The 14,692-nt window shown below is 40.4% G+C and overlaps 2 protein-coding genes across 2 annotated transcripts in view; one reads left to right on the plus strand and one right to left on the minus strand.

Annotated features, from left to right (window-relative positions):
* Positions 1-14,692, minus strand: part of LOC117224433 (octopamine receptor beta-2R) — a 205,213-nt gene that overhangs the window by 104,930 nt on the left and 85,591 nt on the right. The gene's annotated exons all lie outside the window — the stretch shown is intronic.
* LOC117224432 (facilitated trehalose transporter Tret1) lies at positions 4,854-13,413 on the plus strand. The gene is made up of 6 exons (XM_033477377.2): positions 4,854-5,012; positions 6,530-6,780; positions 7,492-7,694; positions 8,222-8,420; positions 9,997-10,285; positions 12,856-13,413. The coding sequence occupies exons 1-6, from the start codon at positions 4,940-4,942 to the stop codon at positions 13,254-13,256; spliced, it is 1,416 nt and encodes a 471-aa protein (XP_033333268.2). The 5' UTR covers positions 4,854-4,939; the 3' UTR covers positions 13,257-13,413.

Genomic DNA, 14,692 nt, shown 5'->3' on the forward strand with positions numbered 1-14,692 from the left:
GAAAAGAGCCCTCGCCATTATGCAATTTACGCGGGAGTAATAAGCGACTTTGATCAGCGACACGGGCGCAGAGAAAACGATGTCACCGACGTGTCGTCCTTTCGAGGGTTTCCGGTGATTTTTCGATATCCTAGTTCGATAATGGACGCGTCGTCCCTTAGATTCGTGTTCTGGGAATCGAGCTGGGAAGCATTTAAATAGACTGCTCGACCGTTTGTGCACGAAACATCGATCGTTCGATATTGTTATACGAATACAGTAATGTCTCTCTAATTGACGCTCAGATTGTCGCTCAGATTGACGCACAAAAATGGACAATTTGGGAAGAGGAGATACGATTATTATTCGAGCCTTGCGGTTTATTTTTATAGTTACAAATTGTCCATAATTATAAAAACGAGCCGCGAGGCTCGAATAAATCGTATCTCCTCTTCCCAAATTGCCCATTTTAGTGGACGATCTGAGCGTCAGTAAGGGAGACAACTGTATCTAGTTTCTGACACGATTCATTCGGATTTTCAGAAACGTCCGACCGATCGGAAAGTCGCCGTTCGCATAGAAAGACGAAATTTCGAGACAAGCGAGACAAATTTCGTCGACGATGCGAGCGAGTATCTGCCAATCGAATTTCTTATCCGCCGTTTTGTCGATGCGTTTGGGACGGACAGCTGTCATCGACATGTACTCGTCTGGGATGCTACACGGTGGACATACCGCGAAACAACCGCTCCGCGCACTCCGACCGTTTATTTGTTGTCCCAGTTACGTTTTCCGCGTTCCAGCCTGATTATAAACCCGTCGATTGCACGATCCGCTGCTAATTATACCGTTTCTTGCTGATACCACGTTTTCCAACGATGCGGGGCGCATCGTAATACTTTTTCGATGGAGTCGCTATTGATCATCCGCCGTTTTAAACGATGAGATCGATTGTCTTTGTTATACGAAGCATTGTTCAACTCTGTTTCGTTTCATCTTCATCGAATGCGTGAAAGGAAATATCGTTTTGTTGTTCGAGATTCGTCGATATTATATTATAACTATATTTGTTTTAATTATATTATATATTATGTCTTATATAATATATTATTTATAGATTATATATTTGATATATTTATTATTATATTATATTATTGTACTATTACATTATATCATTCTATTATACATTATTATATATTTATATAATTTATTACATGTATATTATTATTATTATTATTATTTTAATTATACGTTATTTATATATAATATTATTTTATATTATTTATATACTAAATAAGTCGACACATCGCTAATTTACAGATTTAGCAGGCTAGCAGCGTGTCGCACTGATTGGCGACACTTCAACATTCAGTTAAAATTTAATTGAATTCATTTAATTTAATGCAGTTTCGCGTCCGCTACGATAGCAACGAGAATTTTCTGCCGAACTTACGTTTATCGGTAAATACGCGTGTCGATATAACTCGCTTACATTTTGGAAATTTGTACTCCCGACGGTATCGCGCGTTCGTCACGGTTGAGGTGTCGAGGGTGCTTTCGCGTGTAACTTTTGAGAAAAGCGGCGTAATCAGATTTGTCACGCGACGAGTAACATACTGGCAGAGATAGCGCCGTGGAACGTTTGTCTCTGCGGAAATTTCGTTCGGCCATAGGAGGATTATTCGAGAACGTAGAAAACACCAACGTTTGCGCCATGGAATTCGCGACAATTCTGTAAAAACAATTATTATGTAGTTCGGTAAAGTCTGGTTTCGCGTGTCTTTAATTCCCCGCGTTATTCGTCAAATTCGCGGATTTCGATTGCATCAGCACCGATAGTTCGTTGCAATTATCTCGTAAATCGAGGCCGAGAGCGGCGGTGTAGTAAAAATTGTTCGAAAATGTTGTTGTTGCTCTTTCCAGGGGTTCTTCGAAATAGCACCACCCCGAGCGTATAAAATGATTTCATGTCCCATCAAAATGGAGGCACGCGACGGCACCCTGTAACGATAATATGTTAGCCGGAACGATCATGGGTACGCGGGGGGGATGCCATGGAACGCCAATAAAGTGCCTAAACGCATGCATTAACCATAAATTCGACTTGCTCGGGGTTCCTGGAATTTCGGTACGGTCGTGGTGAATATTAATTTATCGATCTCGTTCGCCGTCTGACTGCAAAATTATCAACTTTATGCTCGGCCCTGGGTGGTCTTCGTGCCTCGAATTTTACGCGGACGACCCTCGAAACTTAAACGACCGTGAAACATTTGTTCGACTGTTTGTTCAACAGTTAGTACTCCCTTCTGAACTTCCCCCGAGATCTGCGGCAATGTAACTTCTCTCAAACGTTAATTTTTCGGAATGTCCTTCGACAATAAATATATAAAACAATATATATAATAAATATTATATTACATCACATTATATCATATTATATTATATTATACTATATTATATTATATTATATTATATTATATTATATTATATTATATTATATTATATTATATTATATTATATTATATTATATTATTTTATATTATATTATATTATATTATATTATATTATATTATATTATTTTATATTATATTATATTATATTATATTATACTATATTATATTACACTATATTATATTATATTATAATAAATATGTAATAATATAAGCCCGTATAAACGAGTCGGTGCACCGTACACGTTTCCGAGAATTCTCGCGGGTTTCGAGGCACATAAAAAGTGGGAAAATATTCGCGCAAGGAGCCTCGATCGGAAGAACGTTGCGCGAGAGACAAGGGTGCCGATGGGGGCGCAGAGCGTATTTAAAAAGTTATTTCCGTGCAGGCGCCGCTTGATTTTACAGCACCGCGATGCACCGGGGACATTGTCTGACATCCATCCGGCACAGGATTGCCTTCTTGCATCGCGAATCTTGAAGTGGCATTGATGCGAAAATTGGCCGCGTCGACGCGGCTATATTTGATGGATCGAAGACTGGGGCAAGACGAGACCGAGGGGAAAGGGGGGCGCGCATCTCTCCGCGATGCATCTTGTATTAAAATCTCCCTTTTCGAATATGCACGGTAGTTTCGAGCGGATCGATATTCCAAACGTGCAATCACCGTTCCCGTCGATATCTGATTGAAATTAACATCGTCGAAATGAAAATGCCGCCTTCGATCGATAGACCGTCGAAATCTTTACCAAATTATGGACGAAAGGAGAAGGATTTCGTTAAATTTTGTTTGCTTTGAAATCACGATTTTCACGATTTATTATTATTATAATAGAATGTTTCTTATTTCTATAATTATTTTTAAATTAATCGATTTCGTTCGTTAATGCATTTAGAATATTAAATATCGAATAAGGACGTGTAAAGCTTTATCGAAGTTTGTTTAAAATTCAAGACGAGTTTAACAATAATTTGCAGTTCTCGACAGTTTAAAAAAATCAATTACAATTGCAATTCTCAACAGTCTAAGAAAATGTCTCACATTTTCAAAATGCATAAATTCGCGCAGTTTATTATGAAACAATGGAACATCCGCCAAGAAGAGACTCCTCTGACAGCGCAACGCCGCTGCAACGATACCCTCCGAAGGGTCAACGACCCAAACCGTCAGGATGTACAGGATAAGACACACTTTGCGACACACCGATGTCCAAGCATAGACGCAACAAACTGCGGCAAGGATGCCAAGAAATCCGATCGTCGTCCGACGTATCGCAATTACAACTGACACGTCCAGGTAGAAGGTCTTGTTCTGCTGACATAATTGGATATACTATTGTCCCGCGTAATCCTTCTGCATTCGGCCCGGCAATCGAGACAGAACCTAGATCCTGTACACAGGATCGGGCGGGTTCTCTCGCGAAGAGCGTACCGTTGATAAATGGAGTATAATCGAGGGTTTGCGTTCAGTGTCGTGCGGTCGGCTTAACTGCTTGTAAACTATAGGCAGTGCATCGAAACGCCGGCGAGTGGCATAGTCGGTAATCCAATTACTTGGCGACTTGGTAGTTTCTATGACAAGGGTGAACCGATGCAGACGAAGAAACCAATGCCGTCTGCCGCGAGCCTTCCGACACAATTAGCCCACGTTAGTTCCCGAACTAGTCGCCCGGAAAATTCAACGTTTCATTTAACAGCTCCGTTCGAACGGAGCTCGATTGATCCTGGCAGGACGCGGGGCACGGTATTCGGTTCCTTCGAAAAATTCGGCAAAAATCTGTCGCAACGTAACGCAAATATTTCGTCCTTGCTACTCAATTTCAAGTGCTCGTTAATCGCAGGTTATATCACGGTTATGCGAAGATTATATCAAGGTTAATGATTATATAGCAATAAATATATAGCAATGATAGAATTAAAATGATGATTCAACTTTTTGATTTCTAATTTTTCGCCATGATTCGAAGGAAATTCAGAGGCCACTTGACACGATTCGAAGGCCAAATGCCACGATTCAACGATCGCATATTGAATACCTTAATACCTCGAAGCTCCAAATGGCAATAAATTACATAAGCGTAGGACTGCTGGCACAGAGAAATTCGCAGCAACCCGAAATTTGGACTTTCCGGGAGAAATCGCCGCATTTGGTATTGTCGACGAAAGCGTCGCAACATTAAAGCAACAGAACTAAAAAGAAAAGCTTCCAAAAACGTGGAATTGAACTACATAACAATTCTCCACTTGCAAAACTGTTCTCTTCATTTTTGTCGCAGGATCAGCACAAGTTTCTCCACGGAGCACGCGTGTCTCCCGATTAAACGGCACGTTGCGAATCGCATCGCGTTGTTTTGCAAAACAAATAACGGCTTCGATTGACTTTACGATATTCCTAACTCGATATCGTTTCGTCGGAACCGCGGCTCGGTTCAGTTCTAACCGGTTTCCATCGGGTCGACTTATGCTCGGTTATCGTGCGAACAAAATTACCGAGAGGCATCCTGGAAACAATGACCTCGAGATCGATTAACGACAACGTCGTCGAGCTACGAAAATCGAACCAATACCTTGGGACTTTCATAGGTGAGCCAACTCCTTCTGCCAGTTTTCTTTCACCCTTGCATCGTACGATCGAGATTATTATCTTAAATATTCGAGCCGAGTATGATCTACAAGTTAGCGTTTATATACATTTTGATATACTTGATTCTGTTAGCAATCGTTGTCACGTTTCTCACTTTGCTGTACGTTCGCTTGGACGAGTCGATGAGAGCTACGCCTATGCGTCTCTAGTTCGAATTAAAAATAGCTTTTCTCCTATTCTAAATTCTCCTCGTTTTTCTCATACTAAAATTTAACCTTGCACTTTCTCAGGAAATTATGAATTACAAGCTGCAACAGCGTTTAATACGATCTCGTTGTGTTTTTTTTTCTTCAGAAAAACTTCACGAACTAAATAAATTCACAAATCGTTTAGCTTTAATAGACGTGGCAGCAGATGTCACGAATGCTCGTTGAAAAGAAATTCTCCTAGAAACGAACGCCAAGACATTTTAATTCTAAAGACTCTTCAGAAACAGCAGCGGGGTCTTTTAAAAGTGTCGCACGGAAACGAAAGACCGCGACCTCCGCGCAGCGTTTCCGTAAATTACAAGCGAACCTAAATCTTACTAAATCCTCCTAGAAGTTCGCGTCGCATAATTTTTCGCAAACATGCGCTTCAAGGACACGTGGATGCAAGAATAGCAGAATAGAACAAAAGACAAACCAATCGACGTTGCTTTAGATCAGTTTTAGATTATAGCAAGCTAGTCGAAGATATCGAAGCAAATAAATTCGGAAACATTTTCAACGTTCTTCTTCTTTTAAAAGAAAATTTGAAACTCTCAAACGCTTTAATAATCACGGTCGCTGACACCGCGTTAAACAAAATGTTGAGTGTTAAATTGCACTGAGTTAAAACAGTATGAAACTCGTTTTATAAATTCCTAACGCGACATTACGATTCCGAAGACTTTCTAGAAATAACAATAGAAAGTACAGTAATGTTTCTGTATATATAAAGTCTCTATTTAGTATAGAAGAGTCTTCACAACGTTCTTGAAGAAAAAATACGTAAAACCTGTCGAAACGACAGGCATGGTTATTTATCACTAAAATTACAATTTAAATAGCCAATCACGAGTATACTCGTCGTACACAAATAACTGGTTAAGGATGCAGTTATATTAATTCTAATTTGTAGAAAATATGAAAAGGGAACCCATATTTGATCAGTAAACATCTTGAAACTCAAGAATATGTTTTCGTGTTCACTAAAATTGCAATTTTAATAGTCAATGGTCGCTGCTTTTTACTCTCGTCGTGACGCAAGATAATGTCTCCCTAATTGACGCTCAGATTGTCCACAAAAGTGGACACTTTGCACCTCGTTTTGATAATCGTTGACAATTGGTAACTATAAAAACGAGTCGTAAGGCTCGAATTATCGTATCTCCTCTTCCCAAATCGTTCATTTTTGTGCACGATCCGAGCGTCGATCAGGGAGACATTGCTATAAAATGATTCCGTGTCGCCTCGTGAATTCCGTGCAATTCCAGCGTCCCTCGGCGGTTTCGCGCTCGGCGTCTCCCTCGGATGGAACTCCAGCGCCAGCCTGGTCCTCAGGAACCACCTGGACGCGACTTCCGACGAGATTGGACTGATCGGCGGCATTCTGAACTCGGGTGTCAGCGTCGGGGCGATCCTGGCGCCGTTCATCGTCGCGAGGTACAGCCGGATCTCCGCGATGCTCGCCACCATGCCCGCCTTCGCAGCCGGATGGGTCCTCATCTGTCTCGCAGGACAACAAGTATGGAACCGATCGCCCGTCCGCCTCGATATCGAACGATCCTCCACGGGGAAACTTCTCTCGTAACTCTTCGCGGAAGGATACCGCGGACTAAGGGACCCTGTGCACGCCCTTCGCGGGGCGCGCTGGTCGGGAAGTTTTAGAAAAAAAAAACGATTTCTCTTCCGGACATTTCCTCGAAGAACGGCGCGTCGATAACGGCGGCCATAAATTTCGAAAATTGACGAAGTTGTAGCCGTTTCGCGGGGGCGAGGCATCGGCCGCGAGGGTTTGTTCTGGTTTTGGATCGCGTTCGCGGGTTCCGCGCGCGATTTCACATCGAGCGGTTCTTTTGAGACTGGATAATCGATTTGGGGATTTTCTGGAAACTGGGAGGATTGTTCGATTATAATTGGGGGTGATTGCGAAGAGGATTAGAAAGAAGATAAAGCATTTTAGTCGTTGTTTAATAGACCGGTCTCTCTATTATCTAAGAAAAGAATTCAAGTCATTCAGTGCAGTTTTGAAGGGTATTTTATCTATTTTATTTCAATTTTATCTTCCAGTCTATGCATGTAATCCCAACGAATGCATGTAATTCCAATGTAAAATGGTCCACGGTTTGTTCAAGAGGAAAATAATTAGAAAGAGAGCTTGAAAACGCGTACCTAAACCAGAATAGCGCCTTAAATCGAGCACCGTTTCTCATTCGGCCTCCTCTTCAACCCCTAGGTCGTCCTCCTGATCATCGGCCGGGTGATCTGCGGAGTCTCTTCCGGCGTGTTCTGCGTCCTAACGCCCATCTACGTGGCCGAGGTGGCCGACAAAAAGATCCGCGGTCGTCTGCTCTCGTTCTTCCAAGTTTTCATCAACCTCGGCATCATGTACGCCTTCGTCGCGGCTCACGTGATCGACGAACAGGAGACCGTGTGGAAGTAAGAGCCATAATTGAAATCGCGGCGGAGCTGGCAGATTCGTATCGCTCTCGGAGGTTGGAACCGTGTCCTTAAACCTCGCCGAGAACAGATTACCGTCCGCCCGGCTTTGTTTTAAATAATTCATGAAATCCGGCCGCGGGTTGCTTTCATTAAATCCTGCCGAAGGTCAATTCGCGCCGATATTAACCGCGAACGATTTGCAATTATGAAAGAAAATATAATCGCGTAGCTTACGATTACCTGGAACAACCATACTTCGACCAGAAATTTAGAAAACGATTTTCTCGGTTAGGGGAATTCGAGGTTCGTGCGACGAAGCGGTAACAACAACGAGATTGCGCGAATGTCGGAAGCGCATAAATTGTCCGCGAGTTTTCGTGCGGCCTCAGATTCGACGGATTTTTGTTAAACCATAAGCCGCGACACCGTTAATAACGTTTCTGTTCTCGTGCCTCGGTCACCCGATCGTTTCGTTTCGACTATCTCGCGGGAACACCGTTGTAAATCAATTCTTTCTCGCGCAGGTACAGCTCAATTTGCGGGATCGCGTGCCTCTCGATCGCGGCCGCGAAATTGCTGCCCGAAAGTCCGTTCTACTATTTGTCGAGGAACGAGGAGATCAATGCCGAGAAATCGTTGAGATGGTATCGAGGCGACACTTGCGATGCGCAGCAGGAAGTCAACGAGATGAAACGGCTGATACGTATGACTCGACCGAAAAAGGTAAATTATGCTACACGCGAGATCGATGAATTCTATTCGGTTTTATCGGCGGACGGTGCAGTTTTTTGCATTTATGACGGATGCTTATATTTGTGTGAGCTAAAACATAGCGTTCGTGTCATCAAAAATTAATGACATTTGTATTGCAGTTTTAATTAAATGCGAATCCGAAGACCGGGGGAAATATAGAAATATGGAAATAATATGGAAATATAGAGATAATAATATGGATATATGGAAATAATATAGAAATATAGAAATAATGTAGAAATAATATAGAAATAATGTAGAAATAATATAGAAATAATGTAGAAATATTATAGAAATATTATAGAAATATTTTAGAAATATTTTAGAAATATTTTAGAAATATTATAGAAATATAGAAATATAGAAATAAATATAGAAATAAATATAGAAATATAGAAATATAGAAATATAGAAATATAGTAATATAGTAATATAGGAATATAGAAATATAGAAACACAGAAATATAGAAATATAGAAAAATTCGCAATATATTCGTTACCATCGAGCGCAGCAATAAGTTCGTTCGTTTTACGCAATTAACTTATAACCTTATAAATAGCTGCTTGCTATTTGGACCACCATGATCGAAAGTGATGGTGGTGCCGTAACAAGGCAACCGGTGCGTTCTGGTATTTGCAAAAATAAACAGCACTGTGACTGTGCTGCCTGTCTTCGGGCGGAAGATACCGAGTGATAGACGAGAGTATTGTGTAGTGGCACAATGAATTTCTAACGAGGGGATAGAGGTTAAACACAAACATTTCGAGTATTTCTCACTAGGGTACAGTATCGTTCATATTTAGACCGTGGGTTTCGGAGCGAAGGAACAATTTTGCCGCGTCGATCTTTGGAAATAGAAACCGTTAATAAGGAAGGAAAAAAATATAATAATTGAAAATCGTAAAAGGAAGAACGAGATTCCATTACAAATTTCTATCGTATCCTCTTTCGAACATAAATGCGTCGAGGCGCACAATTATTTCAAGTATCGCGGTTATTTGGAAGGCATATTGGTTATTTGGAAATACTCCGTCGGAAATCGAAAATACGGACAACGCTGGCTGCCGGAAACGATAATACCAACGAAATTCGTTCGAAACCATTTCAATCGCACTCAGAGACAAATAAATACACAATTGCGCTTGCATCATTTAAATAAAACTGCGACGCGATCGAAAACGCTATGCGAGATAAACGCTAACATTTGCGATCTGTTTCGTTATTTGAAACTTTATTATACTCGAATATTCGTGATTTGACGCAAATATGCCCTCCGGGTTGCGCGAATGTTGTTTTTTCAAAAGTGCAACTCGTGTTTTCATCCAATAAGTGAAGCGTATTCCCGTATACGCATAATCGTATCCGCTCTCCCCGAATTGTCCATTTTTGTCTGCGAAGCTGACGGACAATCGGAGAGAATTTACACCGCCGATAATTACGATGCAAAACCATACTTCTAAAATGCAAAAGCATACTTTTAAAATGCAAAAGCACACTAAGTTCTAGACTTTTCCTGCGCTCTTATTCCCGGCGAACTGATTTCAGCCGTGGCCGAAGTTGTTGAAAAATCGTCGAGTCCTGCGATCGTTAGCGGCCTGCCTCGGCGTGGTATTGAGCCATCAATTCAGCAGCGTCAACGTGATGATCTTCTACGCTCTGACGCTTTTCAACACGATCGGTTCCGGCGAGCTAACCGGAAGCGAACAGACGTTGCTCGTCGGCGGCGTTCAAATATTGGCGTCTCTCGTCGCCGCGTTCCTCGTCGACATACTTGGACGTCGAATCCTGCTCGCCGTGTCCACGTTGCTCATGGGATTGTTCCTGATACTGTTAGGTAAACAGCTTTCCGTCTGTTGATGCACGATTCCCCGCAATCGATGCTGTTTCGCGATACTCCGGATATAAAATGGGAACGCTCGTCGGCGACGTGTTCATCGTCGCCTTTATCTCGCGGTCATGTCGCAACTTTCGGTTAGCACTCGTCGATTAGTTGTTAATCCGTTTCCTTGAAATCGGCGTTGGTTTATATTCAATGTTTAATTATATATTTATTACATTCAATTGAATAGAAACAACGTCCGACGAAGATAAGTGAATCACGAAGTGATATCTTGAAAGAAAAGCATCGTCGAGCGTTCCCAATGACAATTACGAATGCAAATGCTGTAATCGTAAGTTATATTTCGAGGGATTCCTATTATCTCGTAGTTTAACGCGATCTCCAACTGGAATTCGCGCGAAAGCAATCAATTCGCGTCGCGATTTCTATGGCTTACTATAATTACAATTCACTTCGAATTAATTACACTAATACGTCAGCTGTTATTTCATTGAATTCACCGACGCAATTAATTGTCACCGCCGTAATTCTATAAATTTCATATGCTCGTAATTTTCTCCAATTGAATACTTAGTCGCTTCGATAAATCGTCGTTATTGAAGCATCCGCTTGAATATATTACTGTAAAATGAAATTGCAAATTTTCTATCATTGGTGGACTTTGTGCGTTTGCGACAAACGCGATTAAATTGAACTACGAAACTGGGAAGAAATTAGAACAATTTAAACGTATTGCTACGCTATTTTCGAGTCATTAAAAATATTCGAAAACGTGATACATTTTTTATTGAATTGATTTAAACGCCAATTTATTTAACTTAGTTTTAATATACTACTTATTATTACTTATTAATATACTACTTATTATTACTTATTAATATATTACTTATTATGACTTATTAATATATTACTTATTATTACTTATTAATATTTAAAGACTCGCGATTTAATCGATAGATTTTTCGAGGAAAAAGAATCGACTGGCAGATTGCCAAAATTTAAAAAACAATTTTAAATGAAACTCTCGTCGACATTAATATTATTCGATCAAATCGTCGATCGCGATAAAATACGTTCTACATGTTTTAGCTTCTAATGCTTGTTAAAGAGGTCGTGAAACAGCGTGTTCGGATCCAATGCCGGGAACTCTCTGGTGTAGATGTGTTTGTATATTTTGGACCGACAAAATTTCGAAGGAAACGATCGACTCGTTTATTGGATACATCTCCTAATCCAGACGTAACTCGAATCTGGCTTCGATCCAGCTTAAAATACGAGCTCTTCCGCAATACTTCCGGCGCATGCTGCATAACACACACACACACATGCACACACCGATATGCACGCATCACGGCGTCAAAATAGACCATATATCAATCGGTAATACGAACGCTTATTGAAAACTTTAAATGACAAATAAATTTCAGCCCCAAGGCTGAGCTTGCAACCTGTCAACTTCTGCCTCGCATGCTAGCTATCATAAATCATATAATTTCGACCATAAATTATTCGACAGGCGTGATATAGCCCCGATTTCGCGCAATCGTCGTTGGACTTTGTAAACGTTACGAGAAAACTGATTGCTTCGATCGTTTCTTGTAAAAAACGATTAGGTATAGTTCGAGTAATCGTATCTTTTATTTGATTAAAAAAGCCACTTAAATAATTGCGCGAATAAATCATCTGTTATCTTTTATTTCCAAACGAAATGTTATTTTTTTGCTTGGATATCAGGGGAAGACGAGTAATAAATAATTTTTGTTTCTCTCTGCTGTATATTATGCAACGAATATTTTACACAATAGTTTCGCAAATCAAACGTTATCTTTTATTCGATTCCGGGTGAAAAGCAAATAATCATTCATTCTTGTTCTGTCTTCGTTTATCGCGTGATAAATATTAATTTCCATTCGTCATTATTATCTTCGCGAACTCAATGATATCGCTCGAAGCGATTGAAGGCCATTATTTACGGGCTACGATGTGTGCTCGACGCGTCGCGTTCAATGAATTAAACGAATTCAATGAAATTGAATTAATTAAATGGAAATTAATAAGCAACAATTGATATTGTGTTTATAAATAAGAAAGAAACTTTATTGTTTCAAATAATTTACTTGGATCTATATCAAAATAATATGTACTTATTTTTGTCTTCTATTCTAACCTCCAAAGAACGAGTAATGATTATTTAAATAATCGTTTGAATGATCATTTATATAAACGACGCCCAATTCTGTATAACGGGTGTCCGTAGAAGAATATTGAAAATTATTGAAATATTGAAATATTAAAATACTGAAGTATTGAAATATTCCAATATTCCAATATTAAAATACTGACGTATTGAAATATTGAAACATTGAAATATTGAAACATTGAAATATTAAAATATTGAAATATTGAAAAAGAAAATATTGAAATATTGAAATATTGAAAAAGAAAATCTTTTATCAAGGGGTTAGATTGATTTCGTAGTCGAGCCGATAAAAAAATGATCAAGAACCATATGTCCTTGAACCTGGTGTCAACCAAGGGTTGCTGTATGCTCTGCTCGTTTTCAGGATACTTCTTCACCCTGCGGGACAGCGACCCTGAAAACGAGGACATTTACTCGTGGATGTCGCCTGCTTGGATCATCCTTTTCTTCGGCGCGTTCAATATCGGGCTAGGACCAATCTCCTGGTCGCTGTTAGGCGACACGATGCCGTTCGAAATCAGGCTACCGGTCGCAGCTGTCGTCGTCTGCCTCGGCTGGCTAGTGTCGCTGATATCCACCCTGACTTTCGACGAAATGATCATCGCTCTCGGCGCTACCAAAGCCATGTGGTTCTCAGCTGCTATGTGCTGGCTGGCCACCCTATTCTGCGCCATAGTGGTCAAGGACACCACCGGCAAGAGCCTGGTCGAGGTCCACGAGGAGCACTTCTCCGCCGAGACCAACAGAGCAATAGAGGAGACCTGATGGCTACTTGCGGACTCGAATGATAATTGGATGTCCCGGCGACGGGACCTCGGTTAATTGTATCGAATCGATCGCTCTGATTCGGCTGTGCCACCTATCATAATTATCCCGATGCATTACTACCGACCCTTTATAATTAGAGCTATTTTAACATCGATCCTGGCGATTTTATTTAACCTTTATGTTCTTGACGTATTTTCAGCGCTATTTTATTGATCTGATAGTCTTTATTCGCATGACTGTTGAGATAATACAGTAAGTTCTCTCTAATTGTAGTCAACGATTATAAAAACGTATCTCCTCTGCCCAAATTTTTGTTCACAAGCTGAAGGAAAATTAGGGAGAATTTACTATATTCATAATTCGTGACAATTGACTGCGGCCAATTAATTTCCATTAGCATAACTGTCGACATAATTAAGAATCTCGCGCTGGTTCCCCTTCGATTTCAATCTGAAACGATTCAGAAAGTATGAGTATCTATATTATTACATTTTTAATTTGTACAGATCACCTCTACCAATTATTTACGACTGAAATTCGCAATTGAAAAATTGGAGAAAATTCTGTTCGAATTGTTTCGAACGCGGCCTGCAAATTCGCGTTGTCGGAGCACCAAAAATTCTAGCATCCCGCAGAAAAGGTATTGGCGGGAACTACGGTTTTGAATGGTTCCCCGTGTTTTTACTTCTCCTGGCTTGAATCGCGGGCCGGAAAACGCGGGAATTGACAGGATTACGTGTCATTGTTTCAAACGGCATACAACCGTAAACCTTCGAAGCAAACATTTGCTTGTTTGCTCCGAAATGCGGCGGACGCGCTAGCCGAATTTCGATAGCGATTTTAATCGGCACGCTTCGATTCCGCTGATCTTCCGATTTTCCGAGCGGACGGTGGTCCGCGTCCGGGCAATCATGATTACGATAAAAAAATATTGATTCGGTCGTTCCGCAAAAAAGTTAATTACGAGTGAATTAGAAACGATCGATTCACAGATTTCCAGTGCGACCGACTGGACTGCGGATTTTTGTGCAACAGGAAAAATTGACTGCATTAATTACAAGCTATAGAATCTGCAGAAATATTATTTTTCTGCTTATTATTATTATTGTTATTATTTCATTTCGATTCTTAGGGATTTTAACGAGTTTGAGATCTTTCTAACGTCAATTTATTACAAAACACTTGAAGCTGTATTATTTATAATCATTAGACTCTATTCCTTTATGCACTCATGATGTCAGCGAATGCTTGAAATTTAGGCGAACGTTCGCATCGAAGGAGATGAGGAACGTCGATGAATGCAATTTAAATCTTGCCAACATGAAACCTCGAGCACGAAGTAAATTCTTTGATTTTAATTTTGCAACTTTATAAGATAAAGATTGACAAGTAACGTCCGCGTGGGTCGAAATCACAGTGGCGTAAGCGAGACT

This window comes from Megalopta genalis, chromosome 13, assembly GCF_051020955.1.
Source record: "Megalopta genalis isolate 19385.01 chromosome 13, iyMegGena1_principal, whole genome shotgun sequence".
Lineage (NCBI taxonomy): Eukaryota > Metazoa > Arthropoda > Insecta > Hymenoptera > Halictidae > Megalopta > Megalopta genalis.

Coding starts and splice junctions, on each gene's coding strand:
- LOC117224432 (XM_033477377.2), top strand. CDS start 4,940: ATGACCTCGAGATCGATTAACGACAACGTCGTCGAGCTACGAAAATCG. Junction 6,781..7,491: donor TCTGTCTCGCAGGACAACAA/GTATGGAACCGA, acceptor TTCAACCCCTAG/GTCGTCCTCCTGATCATCGG. Junction 10,286..12,855: donor ATTGTTCCTGATACTGTTAG/GTAAACAGCTTT, acceptor GCTCGTTTTCAG/GATACTTCTTCACCCTGCGG.